We start from the raw sequence: 26031 nt of genomic DNA, 5'->3' as shown, positions 1-26031 counted from the left end.
TCCATGCTTTACTGGCACTATGCACACTACAAGATAATAAAATTCTTCAAGACTCCTCAATGATTGTTGCATTCATTGATGCTCATGTTCGTGGTCCATTAGCTCCCCAAAGCACAAGGAGTCAGAGTATAGACCACTTGCACGAGCACAATAAACACTCCCATTCAATAACACTCACGTTTGTGGGCTACAATTTTCTCAAAATGCAAGAGAGGAGAGTAGAGGACGACACTCACGATTGCAATGAATGCTCAGTCAGCCCCCTCTCTACCTAACATGACTCTGATCGTGGTTCATTTTTGTGTCCCAACTTACCAGATGGTTTGTCAAGGCATGAACCATAATCTCCTCGAGAACAAGGAAAAAATTAGAAACGAATTTTAGCCCAAGGCCTAATTTAGAGGCTTTTCCAGGTTGGCTGGGCTAATATTTAGAGCTTTAAATTTGATAAATTAGCCCAAAAATAAAGGTGGGCTAATTTTTAGAGCCACAAATTTGATAAATTCGCCCTAAAAGTGGTAGAAGGGCTAATAATTACAACCCTATATAGAAAAAGATTCGCCCATTGACCTACACTTCCATAATCTTGTTCCCTCCTTATTTTTTACCTTGCTCTAGAATGAAGCGCCCCACTTGCCTCTTTCTTCAAGATATAGATGCCAAATGCATGGGAAGCTGGGAAATTCACGAAAACAATACCGTCGATAATATGGACATTCCTATTACCATTGGAAGTACACTTGGTATCACTGGGTCATAATATCACAATTTCCACTGGGTCATAATATCACGATTTCGGAGTGATTTTTCTTGGTAGCCAAGTTCATGATCATGTTCATTTCACGCTATCTAGGAGCGCAAATGACCCATGCTGATTACTTATTAACACACTTCAAAACGTGAATGAAGTCCTTGGTGATCGGCGAGGTTAACGAGAGACATGAATTACACAACTAAGTGCAAATCTGAACTCATACAAGTCGAGGCTTAAAAGTTCAAAGTATTATTAGCTACATGGAGAAATTCAAGACATAGTAGGCCTCCAGACTGAGCAAAAGGTCGTGGGCTGTCCCTTCCACCGCAAGAAAATGCTGCACTTTAGTTCCTCATCCACGGCCATCTCCCAGTTGCTGTCGTACTTCTTCAGCAGTGCCTTACTCGCCTCCGCCACCTCATCCTTCACTCGCCATGCCCCAAACCCCGCTTTCCTTATCTGCTTGCTCCATGCTTCATACGATTGATTCCTCTCCACCCTCGCCTCCCCCTCGCAAGTCACATTGTTTAGCATCGGTGCCATCCCTGCCTCCTCCACGATCGCCCTGTCCTCAGAATCTCTGTCCTGAAACGCTGCCATCGTCGAGTCCAAGAACTTCCAATTGAAATCTAGCATGGCCTGAAACCTTGTCAAAACATCTTCGGATGAATGATCCGTATCGTTCTCGCTCAGCACAAATACCTCCGGATTCATATCGCGGAGGCATTTTAGGACGGCATCTCTGGGGGAGTGCGAGCCCTTCTCATGATCGGGGCAACAATCTTGTGCAGAAGCTTGGACACGGTCTGTGCTAAGCGGATTCTGCGGAGCAATATTGCTTACTCGGTGGAGGCGGAATTGGCAGCAAATGGCGAGAGTTTCTTCCTTCTTCAGGTCGAGGTGTTGGACCGTGAGCTTCTCGAGGGGAACGGAGACGGAATTAAGCTTGAGTGTCAATCCAAGTGAGGTGGCGAAGGACTGTAGGCGATGTTGGAAGTCAGAGAAAGGGGCGAAGGGGTGGTGTGGATCTGTGATGGTCGTGAGGCGGATAAGGGACGGAGCGCCAGAGGAGCGGGTTACGAGGGCCTCGATGAAGGTAGGCCATTGGGTGGAGAGGGAGACACCGATGTCAATGATGTGCAAGGAAGGGCGATGCTCGAGGGCGACGAGGAGGGAGGAGTTGGCGACGAAGAAAGGAAGTTGGTGCCAGGGGCTGGCGTCATGGAAGCGCAGGAGGGCGCGGTGAAGGCTGGAAGCGGTTGAGGAAGGGCGGAGATCAATGGTGGTGATGCGGGCGAAGAGAGCCCGGAGCCAGAAAGAGGCCAAACGCTGGTTGGCATCTCCGGCCAATGACGCCAGATCGTTGAGGACCCACATGAGATGCTGGGTGCGGAGAAGATCGCCGCTGATTATGGCAGCGGCACAGGCGCCCAGCAGCTGCTCCGCCCACCGCGAGTCCCTCCCGCCGCCATTGGAAGCTCCGCCACTTCCACCGCCGCCCTTCCTCCTCCTCCCCTCGCCGCCCAGCTCTCCGCCACTCCGCTTTGCCTTTGGCACCTTTCCGCTCCTACCCTCTGATCTCTTCTCCTGCTGCCCCTCCTCCTCTTCTTCCTCCTCATCACTCTCTCGTAGCACGCTCTGCGGGCTCATGTTCGCCTTCTTGCTCTCTTTCGTTGTCCACCCTACTAGATTTCCCTCTTGGAGAAGAAGGCTTTGCTCCTGATCCTCGTGTTCTGCCTCCGGTTCTTTGTCCCTCATGTTCTTCCAGGACCTCTTCTTGTCGCTGCCGCAATCCTGCATGTCTTCACCCGAGTGCTGCAGCTGCGCACAGAATAATTGTATTAGCTCATGCTCGTGAAAAATTATTTACACAACTTAGTTTCTGGGGACAACAAAAAATTGTTTCGCATACGATTGCTTGATGACAGATGTCTGCAAGCCAGGCGAAGGCAAATTATCAACAGGAATAACGCGAGAGCATCGTGGGTAGGAATTGCTCTTTGGAATGATAGAAACTCAACTATGAGAATCCCAAGTGACGATTGTATTACCTCACAAAAATCGGTAAACATCGGACTCATCAATTCGTTTGCGACCACCGAGTAATTACCGCTGCACGAGTTTCCGTGCGCAGCAACCTCCAGTAACCCTTTCGAAAGCTGCTCCAATTCTCCAAAGCTAATAGTCGGAGAGAAACCAGTAGCAAGCCCAATATTGTCATCCGAATTCACGTCGAGCTCATGAGTCTCAAGAAAATCGATGGCACTTGCGCCATCTTCGTCATGAGAAATGTAGGGACTGCAAGGGCTGAGCTCGTGCCATATGTGGGACGGGCTCAACATTGCAGGGCTATCGAGATTGAACAGATAATCCATTTGCTCACTCGCTTTGTCCCCGAGAAAACACTCCAGCTCGAGAAGTTGTGCATCCTGCAGCATGTGCTCGAGGCAAGGCGGCTGGGAAGAGTGAGCAGGGAGCTCGAAGCAGTGGTCGTAGATTTTTTCCATGAAAGCGCAAGTACATAACCAAAGAACAGAGAGAGCTGGGGAGGAGGGACTATTTAGACTGTAGAGGACGGAAGTGAGGGAACATTTTGAGGGCAGAGGACGGAAGGTGGAGAAACGGAGAGGAGTGGTCCGAGGAGGAGGGGTTTCCGGTGGAGCGAAAGAAAGGTTTCGGTCAAGGGTGCCTGCATTGGATATTTAAGGAGCGTCGTCAGTTGTGGCAACCGGTTCACGTTACAGTTTCGTCACCACAACGCTAGCCCTAGTAAAATCAACGTCAATGCCTAATTTATGGTGAAAAGTAGAAGGCAAGTTTTAGGCCTCTCCAAATGTGCACATATGGGTGCGGGTGGTCGCATTTAAGTGGCTCCCATGAACCATATTGTTTGAGGTGCGACGGCCTTTTCGATAGCTAGGATGAATCAACATCCATTTGGTTCATCCTCGCACTGCTGGTGCAGAAGTCTTGTCATGAGGTGCTGCGCTCTTCCATCCAATCGTCTCCTCTGCAGTTCTTAACTTGTATCAAATCGCCAGATTAAAGTTCATTAAATGATGCATTTTCGCAGCTTTGTGTGGCCTGAATGGTTTTGCCACCTGCCCTTGCTAGGTGCTCAAATTCCTGCAATTGTGGAAACATGCCCATAGTAGTATGAAAATTTTTGGCTGTCCCACAAAAGTATGGGTTGAAAAGGAATGCTTTCTATTGGACCATGTGTGAGCATGCAGTCCATGCTCTCTGATTCGAACACTTGTTCATTTCTACGTTACTTGTGTCAACGACCTCATCTTCACTGGCATGCGCTCGAGATTTGTACTACATGGCCTTTTCATTGTTGGGGTTTTTTGCAATAATCTCGCGCATGGTACTTCAGAGTCCGTTTTGCGCTGTCAATTGCGTATGGTGTGGTTCACATCGATTGGGAAGCGTGCATGGTAGATACTTGGCTCCACATTTCTCTATGTTGTTCTTGCCTGCTGTATTGAGAGTATGATGGAATTGAGGGCTTTAAAGTCGCTTTTACGTTGCCCCTTTGGCATATGGATCAAGAAAGTTCGTTGATGATTCTGTGATTTTGAATTTATTGTCGGTGTGGGTGATGGCGTTCATTTCGGTGTGCTTATTTAGCATCGTAGAGCAGTTGTGAGACTTGCAATCTTCGCAATTTGTGCGATCACTTTTCTAATCTCTACGCTTATGGCTACACGACGGGACTCCTCTCACAAGTCTATTGGGTGAGAATCTTCTCATGAGTCCATTGATATGAGGAGTACATTTTCAGTCAAGGTATGTGAATGGATAGTGTGTGCCTTTGTACTTCAATTTCAAGCTTCCTAATTCCTATTTCATTTCTTCTTTCTGTGATTTGCTTTCGAATTTGCTACTTATGCTTTTTCGTTACCTTTTGGACATAACTTGTGAAAAGATACAGGAAGGGTGTGGAACATTTTTCCAATGAAGTCAGGTAGGTTTAATCCATGGACATCTCTTTATTTTGCTTGTTTCGTTGCATTCTACATGTCCTGAGCCTCACGATGCTTATCATTTCTTTGTTTTGATAGACATTTACAAGCTTGTTGGAAAGCAACTAGATGAATTTGTTGATAAAGTAAATTCAACAAATCGTAGAATCATTGATTCCATGTTCATTCCTTCTATCCTGCTCAGTGCTCATAATTTGTGATTTGTACATTATGATTTCTAATCTTATCGTTTAATTGTTCTCTGTTTCTAGGCATATAATACCATTAATTCAACAAATGGTAGAATCATTGATTCCATGTTCATTCCTTCTATCCCGCCCATAATTTGTGATCTGTACATGTGATTTCTAAGCTTATCATTTAATTGTTCTGTGTTTCCAACCGTATGTGCTCTAACAAGACCACCAACATCAGAGGGAGTGCATTTGGTGAGAGAGCTTGGTTGTGTTAGTGCACCTTCAGTACTTGGTTGTCTTGCTAAACCTTCGAAGGAAGCCGACTTAGAAAAGCACTCCGCGCGGCATCCTCAAACTATCTAAGAGATCCCAATATTTCTTTCAGGTCATGCATTTTCTCCTTTGTTCCTTATCGGTCAACTTTGACATCTATCATCAAATGCATCACAATGAAATGTCTCTATAAGAAAACTCTTATTTTTCACCAGAGATTGCAAAGTGTACAAGTATGTAGCAAATCTCGTGGTTGCTGGCAATTGCAACATAGTAGAACCATCACGAGACATAAAGATTGCTTTGAGACATTGCTTCAATCGTCCTAACTTGACGATGTCTTGGGCCACACAAACAATCTCTTTGAACCATGGCACTTGTTTATACCAATCTTTTAATGCAAGATTTAAACTATGCATACAACATCCAGATGCATATAAGCTGGTATACTCCATTTGCAATATTGTACCCACCTTTTTACAACTCTTGGCATTATCCATGACCACTTGATAATCTTTGATAATACATCATCCATATCTGTCCCCTATAATCTTTGATAATACAGCATCCATATCTGTCCCCAACTTCTTTACATGTGAGGCATTAATTAATGTGTGGAAGGCCTCCCCACGTGGTGATATAACCATCACATTCAATAAACCATGGCGTTTTATGGTTGTCCACCCGTCTGAGACAATTGTGCATCTGGTGTTATGCAGTTTCTCAAAAATGCTACGATTTATGTGGTCTTTCTCTTCTGCATATGCCTTGTCTAACAATGACATACGCAATGTGTGGTAACAAGGTGGCGGCTCATAGTTAGCAATGCAATTCCATGCAGCTCTTATATCATCATTATCGACCATACTCAGTGGATATCGTGACTGCAAGATTGATCTACCAAGTACATACTATGCGTTCTCCAAATCTTGAATTGGGATGCTCTCAACTATGTGGAGTAGCAATTGCCAATCTAGCTTCATGAGCTAATATAGGTGGTGATCTATCTTGCATGCTAGTATCCACACAGAGTTTTGTCGTGGGAGCCTGCAACACTTGTACTTCCGTCACCGTGTGTGCTTACAGACTCTACTCCACATACCTTGACTTTTCCAAATTGATCTTCTTCATATTTTTCTAGAAGCTTGCAACTTCTTTATCAAGGTGTGATCTACACAATGCTGAATGCTCTTTCTTGAGTCACTAAGTGGCCCTTTATGTGAGGTGCTCCCCCAGATTTTTGTATTCCACAATACTTGCATTTCCACTCAACATAGTCGGGAATAGAAATCCACAAGAGTTTACATAGGAGCTCAACACCCTTGAATGTTTTCTTTCCCCTGTTTGAACTCCTATTGACAAACAAAGAGCCACAAGCTGCTTATTATTGAAACGAAAATTGCAATAGTACTAATCATATCTTCTTATCTTTAGCATTTCTTTTGTGTGAATGTTTTGTTTAATTTTTTTAGATGATTAATTGTGTATTTATTTAGTTGCTCTTCTCTTGCATTTATGATTCAAGTCACAAAGTTGCTATGTAATTCCGAGGATCATCAGAAAGATTTAAATGCAATAGGCTTAATGAGTCTCATTCGAAATTTCTAGAAGGAAATAATGTGTCGAATTCAACGGAAAATTCGTTACATCTTCATGCTTTGAAGGCTTGTGAATTTGTCAAATATCGAAGAGCGCTGGGCAAGGTCAAGTGTTGTGAGACAAAGCCCACATTGGAATCTCTGAAAGACCTTTGTATACGACTATGGGGAAAAGTTTTACAATAAAATGGACGGACGATAAGGATTAGCAAGGGTGTGAGGATTGCAACAAAAAGATGGGTGACTTTATTGTATGTTTTTCTTTGGATATATATACAAAGCTCATAAACCTGATTGAGTTCGCCTATCAAGAAATCTAGAAGTCGTTTCCCAAGAAGTCCGAGCACGTGGATGGCAATTCCCAACTAATCCACTTACCCACTCTCCACTCACTTTGTCCAATATTTCAATGACCTAATCTGTCCACGTGGATCAATTTATCCCAAAACCGGGTCAAATCTCTGGCCTGAATTGTGACAGCGTCTATCAAAATCACTTACAAGTCGGAGAACAAGCAGGTGGCCGCTGTATCTAGATTCTACAGCTTGCTGCCACGAATTCGGATCACAATGAGGTTTACGTTGCAGTTCACATATCTCAGAAATTTACGGAGATTGCAATTTTCGATACAGTCCATCAAATTAAAGCACTCAAAAGTCAGTAGAAAGGTTTTGATTTCGGATTCAAATCCTTATAGGTGGGAAAGAACCGGTGATGGCTACCACTCGACTTCACAATAACCAAAATGAGGCTGGCCCTGCAATACACGCAAAATAAGGTGGTGGTTGGTTGCAGAGAGGTCCCGAATGTGTGTGGAAACATCAACTTCTCAGAATCAGGTTTATCCAGCGCATAAAACTACTAGGCACATGTTTTGGAATATAAAGCAGAGGCGTACAAAAACGTACTGCAAAGCCAGATGCTTCATCCTACGTGTGAAACGAATGAACGCCACAGCGTCCGCCGCAATGACATGCAGTTGTCAGGAAAATCAGCTGATATGTGTGCCTTACCCTCCACGGAAAGTCAAGTGGCAAATAGTTCTTCATCAGCAGGTTGCATTACCCAGATCGAACTTGGTGGTTGTGTCAATCGACGACCTTTCCACAGAGAAGCCACCACATATGTTTGCCCCACCCTTTCAGATTGAAAAGAAGCTTGCGTTTTCATCGGTTGGCCTCAGAAGTCCGCTTATGGCCCTCATCCCGTCTTGCCTGAGAAGCCGCTTGCGCCTTTTCTTGATTGATAGAGAATACCAATGGTGACGCTACACTCTTTTTGTCAATAGACAGAGCGGTGGACTAATATGCAGGAGACCAATAATTCTGGAGTAGTTGATAAGAACTACTTAACTGCGTAGCTGATGTACCAAACAATGCATTTACAGGTTGTTTTGCATGCAATTTGAGCGCCAAGTGTTACGTCTGCTGCAGCATGCGATTTCTGAGAGGCAATTTGACCGCCCAAGTGTTCCGACTGCCTGCAGTATGGACTTCAGAAACACGATTTGGACATCTAGAAGGCGCAGCGACACTAGGATCGTCAAACAGGAACTCAAGAATACTGACATTTCTGTCGTCTGTCTTGGATTCGCATCGCTTTAGGGCTCGACTTTAATCCGTAAATTTCAAAAGGATCATGTATGCACATGGCGAGACATGCAGTTGAGAGGTTGAAGGTCGCATTTGTGAAAATGTCAAGACATGCGCAGCTCAACCTCCCTTTTCACGGGTCAAAGCCACATTCTCACAATCTTTACCTGTGCATGTCCGTCTCGTACAAGTCAAGCCTATCTAAAACAAATCCTCGACATGTGCGGTGTGCCCACCTGGCTCACACAGGTTACAAGTTCTTGGTAGAAAAATGAGAATGGAAGGGGTGGAAAGGCAAGAAGGGCCGAAGAGAAGAGTGATTAATGAGACATTGGAGGGCCTTATGGTGTACCTTTATGTAGCTTAGTGTAAGACCTCATGAGTTAGAAGTCACTTTATATAAACCTTATATATGACTTGCACTAAAGGCCTATTTTTTAATCCCTTATGTGTAACTATTGTATGATGAAAAGACTTAGTGGTAAGAGCTCATGAGCACTATATATAAACCTTATATATCACTTGCATTCAAAGCCTACTTTTAAAATCCCTTATCATTGAATATTGTTTGATGAAAAGACATCCCTTTTCTATAAAGATGTAAAAGCTCTAGTTACTTTTCTCTACATGTCCCTCTCAAGCTCATGACTGGTTACTAGACGAATTGAGTTTAAGTAAGAGAACTGGCCACAATGAAATCATTGTCAATTACGCATCTATAGGTAATTACCCTTGGATTGCATATTCTATATCACAACAAGACAAAGCAACTATAGACGTGCTTGATAGATGCGTAAAATAGTGGGCGTGTCTGTAGGCACTACTAGAATAGCAAAATTATAGGTGCGTCTAATAGTGCATCTATTTGCGTGTCTATTAGTGTGTCTATTAGTGTGTCTGTACGTGGGTTTAGACACGGGTTTAGATGCAAAACAGAGAATACAAAAAGTGAGATTTTGGTGCAGGCTGATAAATGTACATCATTGCTTTCCAAACATTGCCCATCATTACCAAAGCACATAATTTTAACAAAAATATCAATGCTTTTTGGCAAACCCACATATAAGTGAGGTGAGGAGAATGAGACAATATGTAAAATAGTTTTGCCAATATCAATGATGGGCTACAGTTCAATCTCATCCTCAATGAGATCAACCCTTGCCAAACTATCTACTTTAAAATCCAAACCAGTATTGAGATCTACAAATACATTCAACCCACTACTACTTGTGCTACTCATGTGCTTGTGGAAATCAGCATCACCAATGGTAGGCTCGTCCTCATGGGTAATGGCCTCAATATTTGTATCTCCTATCTCATGATCATCCTCATCTCTTGTATCACAGTCATCATCACCTCCATGGATATGATCATCCTCCATACGCTCCATATTAGTAAATTATGTACTATACATCACTTTGGACTGTGGCGTAATAGGTATGACATGCCACCACCTATTATTATCCACCATTGGTTGGTAGATAACCTAATTCACATTGTTGCGGTAGTACTAGTGTGTCCTCCTTACTTTGCCAAAACTTTGTGGAGTCAATAGTTACAAAGCCACTTGCATGGCATTTGATTGTTGCATTAGGGCCTCTTTCCACCACGTCCTTAAACCACTTTACATCCAAAACATACACAAAGAAGCGTCAAAAGTCAAGCTTAATAATATCTTGGATTATGCCACAATAATCATCCATGGCTCCAGTGGCTCCTTCAAAGCTAGCAATGATGCCATAATCTTGTGTATTTCTCTTATCATCAATTTGTTGTGTTCAAAAATCCTTGCCCTCACACCATATAGCATTGAACATAGTACACTACACCAAGATAAAATCAATTAAATAAGCAATCTAAATTGTTCAAAGCTCCTAACTTATGCATAACATTCTATATACCGACCTTGCTCATGCATCCCCTACCATACTCCCATTCTTCCATTGTGATATGCATCCCCTCGTCTCTCTTTGCTCTCTCCATTTCGTCAAGTAGCCAATCCACATGAATATCCTTTGGAAGTGCTCTTAGACGCTGAGGGTATGGCACATGAGATCCATGATGTGTATGAAAGAGGGCCCTTTCTGCTTGTCTTCTTGCCTTTGCATTCTCGTATCTTGTCACCCATCTTTTTATCACATCACTATTAAGCATGCAATAGACGTTGATATTATTAAGCAACTCTATGTCTATTACTTTACTGCATCCTTTCCCTTGAGGCACAATAGAGGTCATCCTTAGCTCTTCATCATCTCTCCATAGTTATGGGAGAGAGCTATCCACATCAACAAGAAACTCAAAAATATATACAAGTGACTCTTGTACCAACCAACTCTCGGCCATGCTACCTTCGGGTCTTGCATTTGTCTCACGAAACCCTTTAAGGTCTTCATCAAGCGCTCTAGGAAGAACAACCATCGTGCATGTACAGTACCGCATATAGCAATCTCATTCACCAGATGCACTATGAGATGTAGTTGGCTTGTGAGAATAGAACATGGAAATGTCTCCTCCACTAAACAAACCACCTCCACTGACATAACTCGAGCATTCTCAAGCATGGTTGGATCTAATTGCTTTAAGCTCACATACCTAGAAAGGAAAAAGTACGCAATATTAGCAATATGAACACCTTGCATCCTATAAAGTACCTCACAAGCTTGCCCATCTTGTAAATACAATATTCACATTTTGTATCCTATAAAGTACCTCACAAGCTTGCCCATCTTGTAAATACAATCCTTCACATCCTTCGATGTACTACGAGATATGGTAGTAGGTAGTACGAACTGAACACATGAGGAATGGTTGATTAGTTGCTTCTAATTCACTCACAAATTTGTAAGGAAAAAGATATTATGCACATAAAATACTTACTTGGAGCATCTTGTGCCAATCATGAGATTTCAAGCCATATAATTGCTCTACACCTCTTTTCTTGCTCTTTGTGAAGGCCCCCTTCAAACACCTCATGCATCTAGTGGGAGTATGAATTGTAGTGATAGCTCACTTCACCGCCACCATCTCTAGCTTTGATAACCTCCACGGTGCACGAGGTAAAAAGACACACCCATTTGGCCTCTCTTGTGGTCAAGCTTCACGTATCCTCCCTGTGGTGCGTAGATCCTCCCTTATGCCTGCGGAATCTCGTGTCCCATTTAAATGTTCCCAAATGGTAGATGCCACATTCTTGAAGATATGCATGGGATCAATCAAGTGATTGATCATGAGGTGGGACCAATATGGTAAACGATAAAAGATGGAGTATCTAAATAAAAGCTGGTGTTAGCAGGCAATCTTTATTTCCATCCAATATAGCACAAAATAGTTACAAACCCTTACGGGCTCATGCCAAGTGGTGGAGTCATTGCCGTCCCAAGTGAGTGATTGTGGGGGGACTTCATTCCAAGGGGCGACATATCTAGGATGATCAAGTGGAAGAAATCGATGGTGATTCTCATAGATGACCTTATTCAATGCGTGTGCCCATGAAAAGGACCACAGACAAGACATGCATGGTAACCTAATGTAGTGAGACCTGAACAACAGATGCAATTAAGAGTTGAATGTGGGTTTAGGGTGCCACATCATTTGCCTACTCATAATTAAAAGTACAATGCTTACCTAAACACTCGCCATAGCCTGGGAAGTCATGCATTGTCCACATTAAGACTGCTTTGTAGTTGAAGTCTCATGTGACGAGGGAGCCTTGTTCACATCATGCACCTCAATACCTCTTCAAAGTATCTCTAGCTTGTGAATCAAAGGCTCCAAATAAACATCAAGATTTTTTACTTTATGTTTCCCTGGAATTAGAAGGGATAACATAACATGTCCTTTCTGAATCGCCATAGAGGGTGGAAGATTATAATTCACCAATATCATTGGCCATACATTGTAAGAGGTGCTTTTGAGGCCAAATGGATTCACACCATCCATACCCAATCCAAGTCTCAAGCTCCTAGGTTCTTCCTTGAAGCTTGGCCATGTGTCTTCAATATGCTTCCATGCAGGAGTGTCTGCTGGAGTTCTCCACTTGCCATTGGTTGATCGATGGGAGGAATTCCATGACATGAGCTCTGCAAACTCCACTTGCCATTGGTTGATCGATGGGAGGAATTCCATGACATGAGCTCTGCAATAGCTTTGCACTTGAACATCTATTGGATGCGAGGGATTGTGATAAAATGTCACAGAACCTTATGAGGCAGATCCAAAGTTTTGAGATTTGCTCTATATCTTGCCTCTCCACAAGTAGGACACTCTCTTGCATCCTTATGTGGTCCATGAAATAGAATGGAATCATTGATGCATGCATGGATGCACTTGTAATCTAATCCTCCAAGAGAGGTCACATGTTACCTTGCCATATCTCTTGAGGTCGATAATTTATTCTCCCTTGGAAGGATTTTACACAATAGCCTACATGTGAAGACCATAAATGAGAAAAAGCATTCGAGTAATTGACCCACTAGCATAATTCACCATGTTTTGCAAAATAGACTTTAAAGCTTACTTGAGTAGTAATGCATTCAAACTTGCATTGCTCTATCCATAGATGGTCTGCAAGTTTAGTAACTCAAGGGAGGCATGTAGAATAGAGAATGTACACGCCTCAAATAGTGGAGTCGATGCTGTGGTAAAAAGATCATCCTGCTCCATGCTATCATCCCTACCTGAGGATTGATGGACATATAAATCCCACACCATATCATCAAACACCTCCTTCTCCACGGCCTCATGAGGTAAGGTAGAGGGCTTCTATTACCATCACTCCATGCATCTGTAACGGTCCCTCCTGAAGATCCCACCTCATATCGCCGATGCTTCGCCTCCTCACGACAAGCATAGGGCAACATATGCGGGCATGGCACTGCATCCTGTATCAAATTAAAATGAGATCATAACTCAAACACATGAATGCCCATAGGTATCTCAATCAACCTTAACTCTTTAACACTTACCATGTTTATGGTCGCATTCCATTCTCCATACTTTGAGACGTGATTGAGTGTAATTCTGCATCCACGATACATGTTTCCTCGACATCGATCACACATACATTTGATTTTTTGCTCTAATCACATTTTGTGGTGGTGGATATAGAGGGATTCATCCTCACTGGAGCTACTTGTTGAAGATGAAGACATCCTACAGATAAACAATCCAAAAAATTTGTTCTTGCATGAGTTGTAAATGTCAAAACTCTGTGGAGCGTATAAAAGCATCTAACACCGCGTCTGTACTGTGGAGCACATCTATAGGCACATCTAAAATGTACTTTAGATGTATTGATAGATGCACACATAGACACGCCTTTAGACGTGTAGACTGCGAGTTGATTTTTGTACCTACTTTTAGCACGCTTGCTTTTGCGCGGCTTGCTTTCCTATTAACAGACACAGCTCTGAGCATCCACACTTATCTCCAAGCACCCACACTCATCTATAAGCTTACACAATCATCCCCAAGCACACAAGAAAAGTGGGAGAATAAGGAAGAGAAGAAAGAGAAGTAGAGGGTGAACAAGGTCGTAGAGAAGAAAGAGAAGCAGCTTTGAAGATTAAGGATAAGAAGCTTCCATACCTCTATCCAAGGTAAGTCTCTTGACGTTTGATCTTCTTTGGAAGTTGCACTCTTTGGATTCATCCTTTGTCGTATGCAAGGAACATATGTTTTTGGTATGAGTTGTTATTTTTGGGATCGGGTGCATGTCCGTTTCAATTTCTTAAAAAAAGACGTCTGTCGGAGCGCATCTATAGACGCATCTAACAATGCGTCTATAGACGCATCTGTATTTTGGAAAAATAGACAGCCATGCCTATAGAAGCACTATTAGATGCACATCTATAGACATGCTCCGATAGTCTTATGTATTCTTCCCTTTCCCCTTTCTTTTCCTTCTCTTTCCATTCCCCTTCCCCTTTCCATTTCCCTTGCACTTCCATTTCCAAGAAAAGGATTGCATATTGAATGATAGAAATAAGTGATTGCATGAATGAAGAAAGAGATTGCATGAATGATGAAAAGGGATTGCATGATTGAACAAAGGGATTGCATTAATGATGAAAAAGGAAAGCATGATTGAAGAAAGGGATTGCATTTGTGAGGAAATAAGGGATTGCATTCTCTTTTTCTCTCCTTTCTCCTCTCTTTCCTTCTCTTTTCCCCTCTCTTTTTCTCTCTTATCTCCTTTCTTTTTTCTCCTCTCTTTTCCTCTCTTTTTGTCTCTTTTATCATCTCTTTCCTTCTCTCTATTTTCCTCTCTTTTCTCCTCTCTTTCCTTCACCTTGTCTCTCTTTTTCCTTCTCTCTTTTATCCTCTCTTTCTTTCTCTTTTCGTGGTAATTTTTCTCTCTCATCTCCTCTCTTTTTCTCTCTTTTTTCTTCTCTCTTTTCCTCTATTTTCCTCTCTTTTCTCCTCTCTTTCCTTCTCTCTATTTTCCTCTATTTTATCCCCTCTTTCCTTCACTTTGTCTCTCTTTTTCCTTCTCTCTTTTATCCTCTCTTTTCCTCTCCTTTCTCCTCTCTTTCCTTCTCTTTTCTCCTCTCTTTTTCTCTCTTATCTCCTTTCTTTTTTCTGCTCTCTTCTCCTCTCTTTTCCTCTCTTTCCTTCTCTCTTTTTCCCGATGTGAAGCTTCAATAGCTTGACATTGAGCAAGCAAATACAGACTTCTGTCACTCTAATTCAAAGAATGTAGAAGTCTGTAAATGCTTGCTTAATGTTAGGCTGTCACTCTATTTTTTCTTTTGCATCTCGTGACAAGGGCATGCTCGATGGTAATCTTCTTCTTTTCTTTTCTTCAGTTCATCATGTGGCCAGGAAGCTCTTCAGCCTCACCTGATCTTTGGGATGCCATCTTTCGGGAGTTATATAACATTTTGGGGCACCCTCCCACTCCTACAGAGTTATACACATACATGACGGGTACTACAAACACCCCCCAAGAGTCGGCAGTACAAACTCCAAACCACCCCAATCCCACACCAGCTGAGATTACCCTAGTAGAGTTGAGATAGCCCAACCGGCTATAGAGCTGAGCCCCTTCTCCCCCCCTATGGTTAGAAGGTCCTTCTACCTTGTAGAGCCATCGGCGTACTCCCGTGCCATCAAGAGTCACTTCTCTAGCTACGAGTGGCCAGCGTACTCTCGTGTAGTCGAGAGCGTGTAGTCGAGAGTCACTTCTCCAGCTACGAGCAGCCAATGTACTAGCTCGACACAATAGGGCAGCAAGCATAGTAGTAGGGAGAGTGGTAGGGGATGCATGGCACAATGCTTTGGGGGGGGGTAGTGGTAGGGACAGGGATGATTCAGATGATGCAAATGTGCCAGAAGGTGATGGTACGATCTTCTATGACATCACTCAGACAAGAGACATCTTGATGGATGCATAGGGGAAGGAAATCATGGCCTTCATGTGCTCTGTAATTGCTAACAACTACAAAGATTGCTTTATTCACTACAAAGACCATCCAAAACAATTGGCTGATGAGACGCTTGCTACTGTTCGCTCTAGGTATCCCAATCCCCCCAATGTTTAGTTCACAGATAAATGGGCCAAGTCAAAGATTATTATGATACTTCGCAATAAAAGATCTTCGCTTAAGAGGCAGACACTAGTCGAGATTGCCAGGCTCGAGGGAGGTCAACCACCGAGGGGCCAGTACCACACAGCTCACAAGCATGAGTGAAAGAAAGCAATGAAGGCAGCGAAGTGGGACCCTAGTCTACAGATGTGGAGGCATGGAGGATCCAAATGGAGCAATATGGAAGCATGCATTTTGGAGCAGGGGGTGTTGAATCATGGGAGGCGCGATTTGCAAGTATTGATCTAAAATTATATTGTTTATGTAGTTTCTTAGGAGGTTGTTTCATTGTACTAACCCCTCTGCAAATTGTGTCATCTTGTAGCTTGATATCGTGGGCAGGTACCCTACTCTTCTCGAGATAGCCTACCACCACCACCATCGCAAAGGAGATACATGGAGGCACTTCTATGATGACAAGTTGATTACTGAGGAGTAGTATATTCGGGCTATTGCAGCATCCCCAAGGTATTTGAAAGTAATTAAATAATGTCAATATTATAAGTAAAGATTTGATTTTTCATACATTGATACATGTTGTCCCTCATTTACAGGGCCTTGCGACTGATCAAGAGGAAGAAGATGAGGAAGAAGGGCATGAAGAAGGGGGCGAAGAAGGGAGCGAGGATGTGAAGAACTTAGATTAGTCAAGAAGTAGTGCTAGCTACTCTTTTTTGTACTTGAAGCCACTGGCTTGGCTTCGTGCCTCTCTTGTATATACACTCCTCTTATTTTTTGTACTTGAAGCTACAAGTTGTGGCTTGGCTTCATGCTATATGTACATACAAGCACTTTTTGAGCTATAATTTAATATACACTCCTTTTATTTTTTTGGCTTTCAATTTCCTTGTGCAACATTTTATTAATTAATGCCTTGTGAACTAACACTACAAGGCATAGGCCCTTTTTCGATGAAAATACCGACATTTTTTACAAATTTAAAAAAAAATGAGCGCAAAGGTCATTATTTACGTCGTTATAAGCATAAAAAAAGAACGGTTGCTATATAAGCATTGCTATATAGCGACTCTAATAAATGTCGCTATATAGCGACACTGGTAAACGTCACTATATAGCGATGATTAACATAACGTTAAAAAAACATTAGTGGGGCTAAACAAGGCCACAGCAAGCCCTGTTTTGCCCCACTAATGTTTTTTTTTAGCAATTACAAAAAAAAGTTTTTTATTATAAAATTTTCCTTGCGAAAAGGGTGATATGTCAAAATCGCTCAAATGAACCGATCGAGTTACAGAAGCATATACATGTCCAAGCTATACAACATTGTTTGTTACAAAATTACCCTTTCGAAAAGGGTGATACAAAATCGCTCAAATGAGCTGATATACAAAAGTATATACATGGCGAAGTATATGCAAACTACTACTACTACTGCTCATTTAAATCATCGTTGTCGTCCTCGTCCTCATCTTGCTGGCCTGATCCTTAGCCCTCGTGAGCTGTGCCTGATCCCTGACCCTAGTGAGCTGCGCCTGATCCCAAGCCCTCATCTGGTGATGGGACGCTCGAGCTTTGACTCTAAGAGTGAAACCATATTAATTGGAAATTAGATTGGAACTTAAAGAATAAAACAATTTAAAAAGTGAGATTACAAGTAGAAGTAGACTTATACTGTGCAAGTTGCCACCTTAGCTCAATTGACCGTCACTCCCATTGCCTCCTGCACAATAAACCATGGCTTTGTTCCTACACGAAACGCGCATCTCATCTCTGCATCTATAGGAAGGCAACCCATCGTAGCTTGGTGTGGGCCCAATTGACGAGAGTTAGATAAAGTGCATGTAATATGTAGTAAAAAAAATAGAACAATACATTAAATTAGAAGAATTAGACTTACCACGGTTGCCTCAAATGCCAACCATCCGCCTGTACCAAAGTGCGAAGTACCTACGGCATCCAACCATCTCCTCGCTGCCCTCTTCTGACCCTCAAACATTTTGGGATACTCCCTGTTCTGCTTCATGAAAAACTTCTAATCAGCTTTGTCTGCCCAGCTAGGTTTAGCCCTCCCCTTTGCGATGGAAGTACACAAGGTTGATCTACGATGCTTCAAGACCAAACCCATGTGCTCTTGCATGTAATTCTCATTGAACTCCGAATTTGGGGGCTTAGGGTATTTTGCTTTCAATTCATCAATGACCGCCTGCTTCTTTTGGTCATCTTGATACCGCCAATCAGTAGCAATGCCGCTCCTAAAGTGGTGGCTCATCAAGTGCCTCATGGTGGCTATCACTGCTTTGCCCTTTTTATCTTCTATTATCTCTCCAACAATCGTGATTTGATAGCACAAGTCCTCGACTGGGTAAGGAGGACTCATGGTAGTGGCAGAGTCAGAGCGAGTGGCGTTTGTGCGAGCGCTCTCAAAGTGAGGAGTAGCAATGGGAGTAGGAGAGGGTAAGGGACTTGACTGGTACTAGGTCTCGGGACCAAGTGGAGACCTGTAGGGATGTGAGTGTGCTAACTCGTCTACATCTCCCGAGTTAGCACAACATAAGTGACCCCTCCTATTCTTTCCTTACGATGGGCATGCCCAAGTGATGACCCCTTAGTCGAAGGGGCACGAGGGGATAGTTGGGCAGTAGGTCCAGCTATCAGTATAGGAGAGGGAATTGCTAAGGTCCTCTGCGATAGTAGAGAACAATCTCGCTGCCTCCTCATCGGTCATCTGTGCCACAAACTCATCAGGACTCCCTACAAAGCCATGGGCTGCTAGCAAAGGAGTTCCCCGAGGGATAGTCACAGTGCTATATCTGAGAGGAGTCGAGCTAGGGGTAGTCATAGGGGTAGGCCCCTAAGGTGCCGCCTGAGGGAAATCAAAGTCCTCTGGAGAATAGAAATCATGATGTCTCCTCCTATGAGGGTTTCCATACTCGTCGGGTGTGCGACGTGATCCCATGCCTAATGTAGACACAAACATGAAAACAAAAAACAAAAAACAAGAGAATACATTGAGAAAGCATATGAGAATACATTGAGAAAGCATAAGAGAATACATTGAGAAAGCATATGCTCATGCATAAGCATAAGCATAGGCATAGGCATATGCTTATGAAAAGAAGAGAAAAAGAGAGGAAAAAAGAAGAGAAAGAAAGGAGAAGGAGAAGGAGAAGGACATGCATAGGCATAGACATAGGCATATGCTTATGAAAAGAAGAGAAAAAGAGAGGAAAAAGGAAGAGAAAGAAAGGAGAAGGAGAAGGAGAAGGACATGCATAGGCATAAGATAAGGAGACATATGCTCATGCATAAGCATAAGCATAAGAGAAGGAAGAGGGAAAAAGAGCATAAGCATAAGAGATACGGAAAGAAAGCATATGCTTATGCTTATGCATGAGCATATGAGCATGAAAGAAAAAGCGAGAAAACTTAAGTATAGGAAAATATATATGCTTATGAAAAGAGATTGAAAGAGGGGAAAGAGGGGGAGAAAGAGAGAGGAAAAGAGGAAAAGAGGAGAAGGAGAAGGAGAAGGAGAAGGAGAAGGAGACGTATGCTCATGCATAAGCATAAGCATAAGAGAAGGAAGAGGGAAAAAGAGCATAAGCATAAGAGAAAAGGAAAGAAAGGATATGCTTATGCTTATGCATGAGCATATGAGCATAAACAAAAAAGAGAGAAAGCATAAGCATAGGCAAATACATATGCTTATGAAAAGAGATTGAGAGACGGGAAAGAGAGGGAAAAAGAGGAAAAGAGATTGAAAGAGGAGAAAAAGAAGAGGGAAAAAGAGCATAAACATAAGAGAGGAAAAGAGATTGAAAGACGGGATGAAAAAAGGAAAAAAGAAGAGGGAAAAGAGCATAAACATAAGAGAAGGAAGAGGGGAAAAGAGATTGAAAGAGGGAAAAAAGAAGAGAAGGAAAGGAGGAAGAGGGGAAAAAGAGATTGAAAGAGGGGATAAAGAAGAGGAAAAAAGAAGAGAAGGAAGAGAGGAAGAGAGGAAAAGAAGAGGGAATAGGGAAAAATAGGGGAAGAGAGGGTTCCTATGCCCGTCATTGTAGCTAGCAGTTAAGGTGCTAGCTGCAGGCCAATGCAAATAACAAAAATAACAAAAGCAAAAAAGAGAAAGGACTTTCTTACCTGGAATAACCCCGCTTGGTGTTTTGTGGACTGGCCCTACAAAAGAGAGGAAACATACCATTTTTCAAATAACTAGTTAGAGGAAGGAGGAGTTTAGAGAAGCAACTTCTCAAAGGGATTGGATTGAGGAGACAAGCATAAGCCTACAAACAAGGAGAAAGAGAAGGAAGAGAAATACTAAAAAGAGAAGAGGTGAGTCTTCTTTCTTTACAAAATCTCGTTTTTTGTCTTTAACCCTTGAAAATCAAGCATGAAAACTGGCACATAGCCTTAGCAATACAAGGAGAAACATGCTTCAACACTTACAAAACAAAATCTCACAAAAAATGAACCTACATTGCTTAAAGAGACTCACCTTCTTAAAAAACTTCTTTTCACATAAGCAAAGAGGGAGTAGGGTGGAGAGAGAGCACAAGTGTTAGGAGAGGGGCTGAGTAGTAGTAAGGAGTGGAGAATAGAGAGGAGGAAAGCAAGGTCATTGAATATAAGGTGGGAGGAGAGGTTTTTGCTTTTCCTATAATAGAGATGCTAAAGAAAGCATCGCGCGAGGTTTTGGGTCTTGAAGTTGCAAGCTTGGGGGTTGTCAATGTGCAAAATTTTGAGGATGTTGTTGTGGGAAAAACCAAGGCAGAAAAAGATCAAAAGAGAAAGATTTTGTCTATTAAACAAGTTGATGTCAATACTTTGTGGACTATGGTAGAGTAGCACATAGAAAGATTTATCACCCACAATTTTATCTTCAAATGGCAGGCTGCCCAATTCAAGGAATGTCTTTCAAATTTTCCAAAAGATGTGATAGTATCAATTGTTGATTTTGCTGAGAATTACTCATTCAAACAACATAATGAGATCAAGCAAGGGATAATCTTCAAAGCATTGTTACCCAGATGGGTAACAATGCTTGTGGGCTTGTCTTAACAGATTGTGACAAAATTGAAACATCACTGGAATAAATTTAGAATGTTACTTTTACTATGACAGAATGTCACTATACTGAAATAAATTTTTAATTTAAACTTTACGAGGAAAATGGAGAAAAAGTACATAATTTTGTATTAATAGAAACATTTACAATGCCGAGTAAATTGGGAAGTACAAGAACAAAACTGTAGGCTCTTAGTTAATAGCAATCCACCCATGTGCGGGCTTCTCTATCTTCCCAACGTGGCACATCTTTTGCTTCACATATTCAAATTCTGGGTTCAAATCCCCCCATATGTAAGGCTGCTTCCTTGCCAATTCTAGCCTATCAGGTGAGTGTAGCCACTCATAGAGCCACACACCGAGGTCACAAACTAGAAATGAGCCTAGGTCTAACTCCACCTGATCTTCAAACTTAGGCAAAATTAAATAAGTGCCAAGCTTGTTCCCTTTGCATTTGTAGAGGCTATCATCAAGCAACAAAGTGTTCTCCTTTGTGTACTAGTAAAACACCTCCACAACAACACAAAGCAACTATAGACGCGCTTGGTAGACGCGCAAAATAGCGGGCGCGTCTATAGGCATTGCTCTAGTAGAGAAATTACGGGCGCGTCTATAGGCGCGGCTAAACGCTCGTCTATTTGCGCGTCAATCACCGCGTTTATTTGCGCATTAGACCTGAGAAAATACGGGCCCGTCTAACATCCCGTTTATTAGCGCATCTATTTGCACGTGTATTTACGCGTTTATTTGCGCGTTTACACTGAGAATCAGACGCGCATTTAGACGCGTTGTTAGATGCGCTCCAGAGAATACAGAAAGTGAGATTTTGGTGTACATCATTGCTTTCCAAACATTGTCCATGATTACCAAAGCACATAATTTTTTGCAAGCCCACATATACAAGAATTAAGGGAAATGAGGAGAATGAGACAATATGTAAAATAGTTTTGCCAATATCAATTGTGGGGCTACGGTTCAATCTCATCCTCAATGAGATCAACCCTTGCCAAACTATCTACTTCGAAATCCAAACAAGTGTTTAGATCTACAAATACATTCAACCCACTACTACTTGTGCCACTCATGTGCTCATCGAAATCAAGATCTCCAATGGTAGGCTCGTCCTCACGGGTAATGCCGGCCTCAATATCTATATCTCCTATCTCATGATCATCCTCCTCTCTTGTATCACGGTCATCATCACGTCCATGGCCATGATCATCCTCCATACGCTCCATATTAGTAAATGTACTATACATCACTTTGGAACGTGGCATAATAGGTATGACATGCCACCACCTATTATTATCCACCATTGGTTGATAGACAACCTAATTCAAACACAAATACAATCATGTTACTTTTCTTGCATCAAATATTTAAAAGCAAGTTATTTTATGTGTGTGCACAGTACCTGTTCACATTGTTGCAGTAGTATTAGTGTGTCCTTCCTACTTTGCCAAAACTTTGTGGAGTCAATAGTTACAAAGCCACTTGCATGGCGTTTGATTGTTGCATTAGGGCCTCTTTCCACCACGTCCTTAAACCACTTTACATCCAAAACATACACAAAGAAGCGTCGAAAGTCAAGCATAATGATATCTTGGATTATGCCACAATAATCATCCATGGCTCCATTGGCTCCCTCAAAGCTAGCAATGATGCCGCAATCTTGTGTGTTTCTCTTATCATCAATCCGTTGTGTTCGAAAATGCTTGCCCTCACACCATATAGCATTGAACATAGTGCACTACACCAAGAAAAAATCAATTAAATAAGCAATCTAAATTATAAAAACCTCCTAACTTATGCATAACATTCTATATACCGACCTTGCTCATGCATCCCCTAGCATACTCCCATTCTTCCATTGTGATATGCATCCCCTCGTCTTTCTCTGCTTTCTCCATTTCATCAAGTAGCCAATCCACATGAATATCCTTTGGAAGTGCTCTTAGACGCTGAGAGTATGGCACACGAGATCCGTGGTGTGTACGAAAGAGGGCCCTTTCTTCTTGTCTTCTTGCCTTTGCATCCTCGTATCTTGTCACCCATCTTTTCATCACATCACTATTAAGCACGCAAAAGAGGTTGATACTATTACGCAACTCCGTGTCTATTACTTTGTTGCGTCCTTTTCCTTGAGGCACAATAGAGGTCATCCTTAGGTCTTCATCATCTCTCCATAGTCGTGGGAGAGAGCTATCCACATCAACAAGAAACTCAGAAATATATACAAGTGACTCTTGTACCAACCAACCCTCGGCCATGCTACCTTCGGGTCTTGCATTTTGTCTCACGAAGCCCTTCAACGTCTCCATGAAGCGCTCGAGGAAGAACAACCATCGTGCATGTATAGTACCGCATATAGCAATCTCATCCACCAAATGTACTATGAGATGTAGTTGGCTTGTGAGAATAGAACGTGGAAATGTCTCCTCCACTAAACAAACCGCCTCCACTGACATAACTCGAGCATTCTCAAGCGTGGTGGGATCTATTTCCTTTGAGCTCACATACCTCACAAGCTCGCTCATCTTGTAAATACAATCTTTCACGTCCTTTGATGCACTACGTGAAATGCTAGTAGGTAGTATGAACTGAACCCGCGAGGAGGTGGTTGATTAGTTGCTTATAGCTATTCACTCACAAATTTGAAAGGAAAAAGATATTATGCATATAAAATACTTACTTGGAGCATCTTGTGCCAATCATGAGATTTCAAGCCATATAATTGCTCTACACCTCTTTTCTTGCTCTTTGTAAAGGCTCCCTTCAAACACCTCATGCATCCAGTGGGAGTACGAATTGTAGTAATAGTGCGCTTCACCGTCGCCATCTCTAGCTTTGATAACATCCACGGTGCACGAGGTAAAAAAACACGCCCATTTGGTCTCTCTTGAGGCCAAGCTTCACGCATCCTCCCTGTGGTACGTAGATCCTCCCTTATGCCTGCCGAATCTCGTGTCCCATTCAAATGCTCCCAAATGGTAGATGCCACATTCTTGAAGATATGCATGGGATCGAGCAGGTGATTGATCTTGAGGTGGGACCAATATGGTAAACGATAAAAGATGGAGTATCTAAACAAAATAAAGTGTTAGCGTGCAATCTTCACTTTCAACCAATATAGCCAATCTTTACTTCCAGCCAATAGTTACAAATCCTTACCGGCTCATGCCAAGTGGTGGAGGAGTCGTGGAACCGTCCCAAATTCTCATCCAATCTCCTGAGGTGAGTGATTGTGGGAGGACTTCATTCCAAGGGGCAACATATCTAGGATGATCAGGTGGAAGAAATCGATGGTGATTCTCATAGATGACCTTATTCAATGCGCCTGCCCGTGAGGCAACTAGGAAAGGACCACAAACAGGACATGCATGGTAACCCGATGTAGTGAGACCTGAAACAATAGATGCAATTAAGAGTGGAAGGTGGGTTTAGGAGTGGAAGGTGCCTATTCATAATTAAGAGTGGAAGGTGCCTATTCATAATTCAAAAATGCAATGCTTACCTGAACACTCGCCATAGCCTGGGAAGTCATGCATCGTCCACATCAAGACTGCTTTGCAGTTGAAGTCTCGTGACGAGGGAGGCCTGCTCACATCATGCACCTCGATACCTCTCCAAAGTATCTCTAGCTCATCAATCAAAGGCTCCAAATAAACATCAGGGTTTTTGACTTTATGTTTCCCTGGAATTAGAAGGGACAGCATGACATGTCCTTTCTTAATAGCCATAGAGGGTGGAAGATTGTAATTCACCAATATCACTGGCCATACACTGTAAGACGTGCTTTTGAGACCAAATGGGTTCACACCGTCCATACCCAATCCAAGTCTCAAGCTCCTAGGTTCTTTCTTGAAGCTTGGCCATGTGTCTTCAATATGCTTCCACGCAGGAGAGTCCGCGGGAGTTCTCCACTTGCCATCGGTTGATCGATGGGAGGAATGCCATGACATGAGCTCTGCAATAGATTTGCACTTGAACATATGTTGGATGCAAGGGATTATGGGAAAATGTCGCAATACCTTATGAGGCACGTCCAAGGTTTTGAGATCTGCTCTATATCTTGCCTCTCCACAAGTAGGACACTCTCTTGCATCCTTATGTAGTCCACGAAACAAAACGCAATCATTGACACATGAATGGATGCGCTTGTAATCTAATCCTCCAAGAGAGGTCACATGTTGCCTTGCCATATCTCTTGAGGTCGGTAATTTATTCTCCCTTGGAAGCATTTTACACAATAGCCTGCACGTGAAGACCATAAATGAGGAAAAGCATTCGAGTAATTGACCCACTAGCATAATTCACCATGTTTGCAAAATCGACTTTAAAGCTTACTTGAGTAATGCATTCAAACTTGCATTGCTCCATCCATAGATGGTTTGCAATTTTAGTAACTCAAGGGAGGCACATAGAACAGAGAATGTGCACCCCTCAAACAGTGGAGTCGATGCTGCGGTAAAAAGATCATCCTGCTCCATGCTATTATCCCTCCCTTGATGGACATATAAATCCCGCACCATATCATCAAACACCTCCTCCTCCACAGCTTCATGAGGTAATGGCGGAGGGCTACTATCACCATCACTCCATGCATCCGTAACGGTCCCTCCTGAAGATCCCACCTCATATCGCCGACGCTTCGCCTCCTCACGACGGTAACATGTGCGGGTGTGGCACTGCATCCTGTATCAAATTAAAACGGGATCATTATAACTCAAACATATGAACACCCATAGGTATCTCAATCAACCTTAACTTACAAATCCTCACCCTGTTTACGGTCACATCCCATTCTCCATACTTTGAGATATGATTGAGCGTAATCCTGCGTGCACGATACATGTTTCTTCGACATCGATCACACAGACATTTGATTTTTTGCTCCAACCACATTTCGCGATGGTGGATACGGAGGGATTCATCCTCACTGGAGTTGCTTGTTGAAGATGGAGACATCCTACAAACAAACAACCCACCAAATTTGCTCTTCTTCAAATGCTTAACTTAAAAACTCTGTGTTGCGTCT

At 42.6% G+C, this 26031-nt stretch overlaps 1 protein-coding gene across 1 annotated transcript; it reads right to left on the bottom strand.

Annotated features, from left to right (window-relative positions):
- Positions 1-1023: 1023 nt before the first annotated feature.
- Positions 1024-3404, bottom strand: LOC147885637 (scarecrow-like protein 32). The gene is made up of 2 exons (XM_087396711.1): positions 2806-3404; positions 1024-2575 (listed from the first exon to the last, which is right to left on the bottom strand). Exons 1-2 carry the CDS (start codon positions 3259-3261, stop codon positions 1025-1027), a joined length of 2007 nt encoding a protein of 668 aa, XP_087252837.1. The 5' UTR covers positions 3262-3404; the 3' UTR covers position 1024.
- Positions 3405-26031: the final 22627 nt, after the last annotated feature.

The sequence above is a fragment of the Dipteris shenzhenensis genome, chromosome 25 (genome assembly GCF_047967505.1).
Source record: "Dipteris shenzhenensis isolate YYH24624 ecotype China chromosome 25, Dip_SZ_1.0, whole genome shotgun sequence".
Lineage (NCBI taxonomy): Eukaryota > Viridiplantae > Streptophyta > Polypodiopsida > Gleicheniales > Dipteridaceae > Dipteris > Dipteris shenzhenensis.
Note: the sequence above shows the minus strand (reverse complement) of the source record. Positions and strands in the feature narration are given on the sequence as shown.

Coding starts and splice junctions, on each gene's coding strand:
- LOC147885637 (XM_087396711.1), bottom strand. CDS start 3,261: ATGGAAAAAATCTACGACCACTGCTTCGAGCTCCCTGCTCACTCTTCC. Junction 2,576..2,805: donor TGTTTACCGATTTTTGTGAG/GTAATACAATCG, acceptor TTCTGTGCGCAG/CTGCAGCACTCGGGTGAAGA.